Consider the following 10,758-nt stretch of genomic DNA (forward strand, 5'->3'; position numbering starts at 1 on the left):
ATAAATTAGAAAACATTCTCAAAAACATGCTACGTCAACTTCATCGGTAAGTATAGAAACCTAATTTTTATATAATAGAAGATAGATTATTATTATTATTATTATTATTATTATTATTATTATTATTATTATTATTATTATTATTATTAATTGATATCGATATTAATTTTTCACCGTTAATGTATGTATCAATTCGTCACTAATTATGCTTGATTAAAAATAATAATTAAAAAATATTAATGATTGACAAGTAGTATTATATCATTAATATAATAATTTAATAATTAATATTAATATTTTTTATTGATAATTAATTTAATAATGCATTAAATATTGACTTTATATAATTATAATAATAACAATAATTACGATCTGATAATTAATACCTTACAATAATAATAATAATAATAATAATAATAATAATAATAATAATAATAATAATAATAATAATATATTATTATTATTATTATTATTATTATTATTATTATTATTAAAATGATTAAAAGTATTTTTAATTGATAATTAAAAAATAGTTTAATAGTGCATTAAATATTGATTAATTATAACGAATATATGTTCCTAAATTAGTATAATTATATATTATTTATTAAATATTAATTATAATATAATTATAATAAAGTTATTTTTTATAAAATAATTTAGAATAGATGAAAAATTTCATTCATTTTGGAGGGAAAATGGACTCACGAGAGATCGACACGTCACCTTTATTAGCTGGGAGAAAATCCAATTTTAGTATATTAAGTATATTAATTAATACACATGATGAATTTGGTTGAATAAATTAAAAATAAAACATTAAAAGAAATAAATTAAAAAATACTACCAAATCAAATTGATATAAATTATAATAAATTAATTCGATATTTAAATATTTAATCAAATCAATTAGTAGATATAGTTAGTTTCTCGTAATAACTTGTATTTAATGAGTTAAAAAAATAAATCGAAAAACACTTTCAGAAGCATGTCATCTCAACTTTATCATTAAGTGCATAAAACTAATTTTTATATAATAGAATAGATATTCAAAAACCATTTTTTTCTAATATTTCTTCTTACCCATTTCGGATCAGAACTTTTTCATTTTTGTCTGTTGGGTTTATTGTTTGGGCCAGTGTTGTCAGTGTTAAAGCCCATTAATTCCACTACATAGTATCAATTGTCAATTCTGTGTGTACAGGGAAGAGAAGAGAACTGAGATCTGAATGAATCAGTAATAACTAACAAGTAGTCACTGGCTTCTTCATACTTTTCTCCTACTCTTACGGATTTAGTTAGTTCAGATTCATCCTTTTTCGATCTTGTTATATATAACATAATATAATACAACTCTCTTGTTTATTTAGTGATAATAATTAAGAGACGCTTATGTATGCAAACTTCTGTGTGTTATAGTAGTGAACTAGTGGCTATACACTACTAACATAATCACTAAGAATGTGGAGAGGTTATGCAAGAGGGCATGTAGCCATAGCAGTGGACAATAAAGAACCCAGTAAACTTGCTCTCAGTTGGGCCTTCGTGAATAGAAATTTTATAGGTGTTAACCCTGTCATACTAATCCATGTTGTTCGAACCCCACCAACAGGTACTTACTCACTGATTTTTGGTGCGCGCGTATTTTTTTTAAATAATATATATTATGTACGTGTTCGTGTTGTATGTGTGTGTCTAACTGAAAACACATTCATTTGTGTTCGATCTAGGTATCCACCAGGCGCAATCCGATGATGAGGTTATGGAAATGCTAATTCCACATCGTAGCTATTGTACTAAAAGAAATGTATTATTTTACACTAGTTATTCTAATTATTAACTATTAATTAATTTTTTTCCCCCGCAATGTGATGAGCGAGCAAGTATATGATAATGCAGGTGCAATATGAGGTAGTGATAGTTCGCGACGAGAATGTGGCAGCTGGAATCCTTGAATATGTGTCCTCTCAAGTGGACATCAGAGTATTAGTTCTTGGCTCATCAACTAAGAGAAGCAGAAAGAGTGCACTTTCCAGGTTTATATAATATAACATAGTTTAATAAATATGTTTTCTTAATTAATTAATTAATTGAATTCCAATTGAATTTGGAAGGATATTCAAGAAAAAGAAGAATCGAGAGGATGATGTTGAGATTGAGACTACTGTATTGAAATGGTTGCCACCTCACTTTCGTGTTCATGTTATATACAAAGGGAATATGACCTCTTATTGGGATAACTTAGCGGCTCAAAGATATAAGTATCGACGTCTATCTCCACTCAACCGTAATCCACGGTAAGCATATTTTTAGAATAAATACCTATATTGATATTTAAAAAAAAATAGAACAAATATTTTAGTTTCTTAATAAAATTTTATTACTTTCATTGGTTGTTCTATAATGACTATTAAATTATCTTATAATATGATTTTTGTTGTGATAAGATCATATGTGGATGCCCATTTCCAAAGTAACTTAGTTTATCAAGGATGACTCTATTTATTATAGTTTGAAAAATGTCATCTTGTACACCTATAAATAGAGGCTCAAGCCTCTGAATAAAAACACACAACCAAATAATAAGAAATCAATTCCCTTTTATGTTGCAATCAAATACCCTTCTCCTTATATTACTATTACAATTCTTTCTCTTCTTTTATTTTATAAGTATTTTAAATTCTATTTTCTATTACTCTTTACATATAATATTAATAGCAATATTAACCATCTTTATTATATTGAGATAGTAACAATAAACAAATGCAATTCTCTCTCTCTTTATTTTTAATACTTTTTCTTATCTTTGTATATATATATATATACAATACAACATATAATATTATTATATATATATATATATATATATATATATATATAAATATTATTGAGCAAATTATATTGATAATAGAGTCTTCTATTTATACATCTTTATTTTATATATCTTTTATTCTACAACATGTTATCAGCACGAGACTCTGATCAAATTTTTAGGAAGACTCAGGTAACAAATTTTCATTATGTCGAACCTATCTCATCTTGAATTCAATGCTCTTGATATATCTGGAAACAATTATTTATCATGGATACTAGATGCTGAAATCCATCTTGATTCAATGGATCTTGGAGATACCATTAAGGCTGAAAATAATGCATCCCAGAAGGATAAAGCTAAAGCCATGATTTTCCTTCGTCGTCATCTTGACGAAGGATTGAAAAATGAATATCTTACATTAAAAGATCCTGCAGATCTTTGGAAAGACCTTGAAGAAAGGTATAATCATCAGAAAACGGTAATACTTCCTCAGGCCCGATATGAATGGACGCATTTGCGTTTACAAGATTTTAAATCTATAAATGAATATAATTCTGCAATGTTTCGAATCACCTCACGAATGAAATTGTGTGGGGAAAAAAATAACTGATCATGATATGTTGGAGAAAACTTTCTCAACCTTCCATGCCTCGAATGTGCTCCTGCAGCAGCAGTATCGAGAAAAAGGGTTTAAAAAATATTCTGAGTTAATTTCTTGCCTTCTTGTTGCCGAACGCAACAATGAGTTGTTATTGAAAAATCATGAAGCGCGCCCAGCTGGCGCCGCCCCATTTCCTGAAGTAAATGCGGCAAATCATTACCCCAGAAGAGGTAAATGGCAAGCTTTTAATAACAAGAAAAATTATGGAAGGAAAAAGAATTATGTTCAAAAGAGAGGATCTCACCAGAAGTGGGATAAAGAAAGGAATATCGGGCAGAATAAATCAACAGAGGAGAAGTGTTTTCGCTGTGGTGGAAAGGGCCATTGGTCACGTACCTGTCATACCCCAAGGCACCTAGTCGATCTTTACTAGGCATATTCGAAAAAGAACGACAAAGGAAAGGAAACAAATTTTGTTTCAAATGATGCTGAGAACTCCACCACTCATTATGATGTATCTGATTTCTTTGAGGACCCTGAAGAAAATATTGGTCATTTGATCAATGATGGAATAGTTTAATATGTGGGATTGTGAAGTATATATGTAAATAAATAATGTAAAGAACTTATTGTTAAGTTTTATTTTCTATGTATTTAAGTTTCAAATGTGATGTACATAAATAATGAAATATTAATGAATTTTAAAATTATTAAATGTGTCAAATTTTAAAATAAAATTTCAGTATATGACATTATTTTATGTACAGTGTTTCTTAGAAAAATAATCCTGATCAAGTATTCAATTTAACTGTGCATACTACTCATTTTATTATTATTTGTTTTTGAAGAGAATGGCAAGGATATGTAATGAAGATGTATGCCTTGCGGATAGTGCAAGTTCGCACACTATTCTCAAAAGTGATATATATTTTACCCATCTTGTGCCAAAAGAGGAATATGTTAACACTATTATTGGCTCAGACAATGTGATAGAAGGCTCCGGAAGAGCTATAATTTTGTTTCCTGGAGGAACAAAATTTATAATAAATAATGCACTGTTATCTACCAAGTCTCGAAGAAACTTGTTGAGTTTTAAAGATATTCGCCGAAATGGATATCATATTGAGACTATGAATGAGGGAAATCATGAGTATTTATGTATCACAACTCATGATTCAAATAAGAAAGTTATATTAGAAAAATTACCCTCACTTTCATCTGGGTTGTATTATACCAAGATTAGTGCAATTGAATCACATGCCATTGTAAACCAGAAGTTTACTAACTCAAATGAGTTCATAACTTGGCACGACCGATTGGGTCATCCGGGAACAACCATGATGAGAAGAATTATTGAAAACTCTCATGGACATTCACTAAAGGACCAGAAGATTCTTAAAACTAGTAAATTTTGTTGTGCTGCATGTTCTCAAGGGAAGTTAATTTTAAGGCCATCACCATTAAAGATTGGATTTGAGTCCCCTGAATTCCTAGAGAGGATTCAAGGTGATATATGTGGACCTATTCATCCACCATGTGGATCTTTTAGATATTTTATGGTCCTGATAGACGCATCTTCGAGATGGTCACATGTGTGCTTATTATCTTCTCGCAACCTGGCGTTTGCGAGATTACTGGCTCAAATTATTTGATTAAAAGCACAATTTCCAGAAAATCCAATCAAAGCAATTCGTCTTGATAATGCTGGTGAATTTACTTCCCAAGCTTTTGATGCTTATTGTATGGCTAATGGAATAAGTGTTGAACATCCAGTGGCTTATGTTCACACACAAAATGGGTTAGCAGAATCACTTATTAAACGCCTCCAATTGATTGCTAGACCTTTGCTTATGAGAACAAATCTCCCAACCTCGGCTTGGGGGCATGCTATTTTACATGCCGCAGCACTTATTCGTTTGAGGCCAACGAGTTATCATCAATTCTCTCCTATGCAATTAGCTTTTGGCCAGTAGCCAAATGTTTCCCATTTAAGAATATTTGGGTGTGCAATATATGTTCCCATTGCACCACCTAATCACACCAAAATGGGACCCCAAAGAAAATTGGGAATATATGTTGGATATGATTCTCCCTCTATAGTGAGGTATCTTGAGATACAAACTGGAGATGTATTTAAAGCCAGGTTTGCGGATTGTCATTTTGATGAATCAAAATTTCCAACATTAGGGGGAGAGAATAAGCTTCTTGAAAAGGAACTTAATTGGAATGCATCATCGTTGATGCATTTAGATCCTCGATCAGGGCAATGTGAACTAGAAGTTCAAAAGATTATACATTTGCAAAGAATAGCAAATGAATTGTCTGATGCATTTTCCGATACAAAGAGGATAACCAAATCTTATATACCAGCGGAAAATGCCTCAATTCGAATTGACGTCCCAGTAGGACAAGTAGCCACTGAAGCAAATTCACACCAGAAGCGTGGCAGGGCGGAAAATGCCCCAATTCGAATTGATGTCCTAGTAGGACAAATAGCCACGGAAGCAAATACACGCCAGAAGCGTGGCAGGCCTGTCGGTTCCAAAGATAAAAATCCTCGAAAGAGAAAAGAGGTAAATACGATTCCTGTTGAAAAAGACATAGTAAAGACACCGGCAGTTGTCCAAAATTCTGATATAACGCTAGAAGACGTTCAGATACCTGAAAATTGTGAAAATGATGAGATCTCAATAAATTATGTCTTTACAGGAGAGAAATGGGACCGAAATAAGACAATTGTCAATGAAATATTTGCATATAATGTGGCATTGAATATCATGCATGAAAATAAGGATCTTGAGCCAAGATCAGTTGAAGAATGTCGACAAAGAAATGATTGGCCAAAATGGGAAGCAGCCATGAAGGCTGAATTAGACTCACTTACAAAACGTGAAGTCTTTGGACCTATAGTCCGTACACCTGCAGATGTAAAACCTGTTGGATACAAATGGGTATTTGTGAGAAAACGAAATGAGAAAAATGAAGTTGTGCGCTATAAAGCCCGACTTGTGGCACAAGGTTTTTCACAAAGGCCCGGTATAGATTATGAAGAAACGTATTCCCCTGTAGTGGATGCGATAACATTGCGTTATTTGGTCAGTTTATCTGTATATCATAAACTGCATATGCATTTAATGGATGTGGTAACAGCCTATTTATACGGCTCATTAGATCGGGATATCTATATGAAAGTCCCTGAAGGACTAAAGATATCTAAACCATCCAGTGAATATTCACAAGAGTTATACTCAGTCAAATTGCAAAGATCTTTATATGGTCTAAAGCAATCTGGACGAATGTGGTATAATCGTCTTACTGAGTATCTAGCCAAAAACGGATTCAAGAATGATGATATCTGCCCATGTGTTTTCATAAAGAAAACTACATCTGGGTTCATTATAATTGCTGTGTACGTTGATGATTTAAATATCATTGGGACTTCTGAAGAGATTCCAACAATTATAAAAACTCTAAAAGAAGAGTTTGAGATGAAAGATCTTGGAAAGACTAAGTTTTGTCTCGGCCTGCAGATCGAGCATATAAAAGGTGGGATCTTTATTCATCAAACAACATACACAGAAAGGATCTTGAAAAGATTTTATATGGACAAGTCACATCCATTAAGTACACCAATGATCGTAAGATCTTTGGATGTGAAAAAGGATCAATTCCGTCCTAAAGAAGAGAATGAAGATATCCTTGGTCCTGAAGTACCATATCTTAGTGCCATTGGAGCGCTAATGTATCTTGCTAATAATACGCGACCTGACATATCATTCGCGGTGAATTTACTAGCAAGGTATAGTTCCTCTCCAACCAGAAGACATTGGAGTGGAATCAAACAAATTTTTTGATATCTTCATGGAACGGTTGATATGGGATTGTTTTATCCCTATGGATCCAAGTCACAACTAGTTGGCTATGCAGATGCCAGATACCTGTCTGATCCACATAAAGGGAGATCTCAAACAGGATACCTGTTCACATATGGTGGTACAGCTATATCATGGAGGTCCACGAAACAGACGATAGCAGCAACCTCCTCTAATCATGCTGAAATACTGGCGATTCATGAAGCTAGTCGCGAGTGTTTTTGGCTGAGGAGTCTGATTCAATATATTCTGTCATCATGTGGACTGATTGATCATAAGATAGCTCCAACTGTCCTGTTTGAAGATAATACAGCATGCATTGCTCAACTTAAATGCGGCTACATCAAAGGTGATAGAACAAAGCATATTTCTTCCAAATTCTTCTTCACTCATGATCTTCAAAATCAAGGGACAATTGATATCCAACAGATTCGCTCAAGTGATAATCTAGCAGATTTATTTACAAAGTCGCTCCCAAAATCCTCCTTTGAAAGATTGGTACATGAGATTGGGATGCGCCGATTTCGAGACATTAAATGATGTCGGCATGAGGGGGAGACTGTACTCTTTTTCCCTTGGTCAGGTTTTTTCCCATTGGGTTTTTCTTGACAAGGTTTTTAATGAGGCGGTTTCCATCACAAAGGATATTGTACTCTTTTTCCTTCACTAAGGTTTTTCCCATAGGGTTTTCTTTAGTAAGGTTTTAATGAGGCAATAATCCTAAATGGGCATCTAAGGGGGAGTGTTGTGATAAGATCATATGTGGATGCCCATTTCCAAAGTAACTTAGTTTATCAAGGATGACTCTATTTATTATAGTTTGAAAAATGTCATCTTGTACACCTATAAATAGAGGCTCAAGCCTCTGAATAAAAACACACAACCAAATAATAAGAAATCAATTCCCTTTTATGTTGCAATCAAATACCCTTCTCCTTATATTACTATTACAATTCTTTCTCTTCTTTTATTTTATAAGTATTTTAAATTCTATTTTCTATTACTCTTTACATATAATATTAATAGCAATATTAACCATCTTTATTATATTGAGATAGTAACAATAAACAAATGCAATTCTCTCTCTCTTTATTTTTAATACTTTTTCTTATCTTTGTATATATATATACAATACAACATATAATATTATTATATATATATATATAAATATTATTGAGCAAATTATATTGATAATAGAGTCTTCTATTTATACATCTTTATTTTATATATCTTTTATTCTACAACAATTTTTTATTTTTGAGACTAATTTATTTAACAACAGTAATTTTTTGAGACTTATAATGAAACAAAATTTATTAGAATCAAAATATTTAAAATAAAATTTTTGAAGGATTAATTAAAAAAATCTTTCTTTTATTTGTGAATATCTCTTTGCATCCATGTATAACGTGGTTTATTTTTATCAATCTTGTTACAGGGTCCGCATTAATAACTACCCAGAAGTTGAGTTGGATTATGAAGAAAACAACAACCCGCCATTAAGCTTTGGAAATGAGAGCCCAGACAACAATGATTCCATCTCATTTTATGAAAATTTGCATTCTAGACAAACAGTTGGTGGATCTTCATCATCAAATAATTTAAACTCAGATGATGATGAGCCCTTGTTCTTGCTAGTAAGTCAACTATGGATCAAAAAATTCAAATGTGCTCATTGCTTATTAGATACACTAAACATATACCAAATTTGTTTCTACCATCATGAGAGAGTACATGATAAATGGGTATTTAGGAACAAGGACATAATTGTCCTAGGAATTATATATTGCTATAAAAGACCATGCAAGTTCTATGTGCACAAAGGGTGAACAGTGTTATGTAATGCATCATTGTTTCCAATTTTGTAGGACAAGATGAAAGATGAAGTCATAAGACAAGAAGTAGTAGGGCCTAAGAAAGCAATAATGGAGTTTTACCATGAAGCACAAATATCAAAACAAAAGGTTGTCATGAGATCTCTCAATCTTAGCTTTCAATTTTTCCATCCTTAATTGAAATAATGTTTACATTTCACATTAAATATCTCAAAAATAAATAATCATCACTTTTTTATTTGGTCCAGTTGATGAATAATGAACTGAAAGGTTGCAACATGAAACAAGAACAAATAATGAAAGAAGCTGAATCAGAAAAAGTATTAAAATCTGAGGCTGCAATTGAAGAAGTAGAAAGGTTAGCAGAGCAAGCGGTGGGGGAGAACAGAATGTCAGAAGCACAAGCAAAAGCAGTGATGGAAGCAGATTCAATGCAAAAACTTTTTGATGCTTTGCACCAGTCTCAAACTTTTCTCAAATATCAAAGCTTATTCAATATTTTTATCTTTCTGTTTTTATCCTATATATACTACTCATCATTTAAATGAACCCTGGGCTTGAATTATAATCTTTTGAACTAAGTGGATTGGAAAAATAATCACAACTATTTAGATGAGGTGCATGATGTATGGGAGGTATTTCATTAGGTAGTTAAAATCTAGATAGAATAAAAAATGTTAGTAAAGTTTACTGATATCAGTTAATAAAGGATTGAAGTCTTTTATTGCTTATATATAAGAAACTCTTCTAATATGAAAGTCTATCTATATATGTTAGCTTTTTATGGTACCATGTTGAAGCTATGAAACTTATTATTCATATAACGTTGAGTAAATTTTTAAGGTGGTCTTCTTATTTGCAGTTGTAATCATGTTAGTCTTATATTGTTCTTTGGATCCTTTTCGATGTTGAGTTTTGCGAATGGAGTATTGAACATACTCTGACCCGGACACAGGGTTAAATGGCATCGTTGTTTAACTATGTGTCCAGCATGAAAAATCAGAGTCAATTCTAGTTCAAGAGCTAATATGATGCCTAAAACTGGATCTCGGAGACCCTAATATAGTGAATTTTGAATTTGAGGGACTAAAATGAGTAAGCTATTGAGATCTATAATGATATCCTATATTGATAAAATGAGTAAACTATTGAGATCTACACTGTCATGAATAATAATTGATAATACCAAAAGGGTATCTGGAACTGTTTTTGGCTTTTAGCTACAACTTATAACTAATCAAATTTATACATAGCAGTTGTGATGGGTGGAACTCAATAATGAATATGATGTCTGATCAAGAAGAAACACACAACTGGATGTCTAGTCCATTTCATGTGGCAACATGAGATATTTCCAAACAGAATAGACATGTTATGCCTCTATATGTATGGATTCTGAACATTTTCAATATGCAGAATGGCAATTGTGTGGATGTATACAAGTTTTAACAAAAATGATGGGATCAAATCATATCCCAATAAACAGAGACACTAATGACTCAACTAAATAAAAGGACTTCATCCGGGGCCTAGCAAGTGGCAACCGTACCAATTAGCAAGCTATATGTTGGGTAATGACTCATTAGTCATCATGATTCATGACTACTGGACCTTGTTTTAAGCAATATATAGAAT

The 10,758-nt window shown here is 31.8% G+C and overlaps 1 protein-coding gene across 1 annotated transcript; it reads left to right on the forward strand.

The window, feature by feature from the left end:
- The first annotated feature begins 1,461 nt into the window (after positions 1 to 1,461).
- On the forward strand, positions 1,462 to 10,470 carry LOC130966814 (uncharacterized). Its single transcript, XM_057891639.1, has 8 exons — positions 1,462 to 1,612; positions 1,731 to 1,807; positions 1,900 to 2,036; positions 2,115 to 2,297; positions 8,727 to 8,925; positions 9,157 to 9,252; positions 9,372 to 9,583; positions 10,380 to 10,470. The coding sequence occupies exons 1-8, from the start codon at positions 1,462 to 1,464 to the stop codon at positions 10,468 to 10,470; spliced, it is 1,146 nt and encodes a 381-aa protein (XP_057747622.1).
- Positions 10,471 to 10,758: the final 288 nt, after the last annotated feature.

The sequence above is a fragment of the Arachis stenosperma genome, chromosome 3 (assembly GCF_014773155.1).
Source record: "Arachis stenosperma cultivar V10309 chromosome 3, arast.V10309.gnm1.PFL2, whole genome shotgun sequence".
NCBI classification, from domain to species: Eukaryota; Viridiplantae; Streptophyta; class Magnoliopsida; order Fabales; family Fabaceae; genus Arachis; species Arachis stenosperma.

Bases quoted from the DNA above. Each gene is read 5' to 3' on its own strand.
- LOC130966814 (XM_057891639.1), top strand. From the start codon at position 1,462: ATGTGGAGAGGTTATGCAAGAGGGCATGTAGCCATAGCAGTGGACAAT. The intron at 2,298-8,726 runs GTAAGCATATTT...ATCTTGTTACAG, and splicing joins CCACTCAACCGTAATCCACG to GGTCCGCATTAATAACTACC. The intron at 8,926-9,156 runs GTAAGTCAACTA...CCAATTTTGTAG, and splicing joins ATGAGCCCTTGTTCTTGCTA to GACAAGATGAAAGATGAAGT.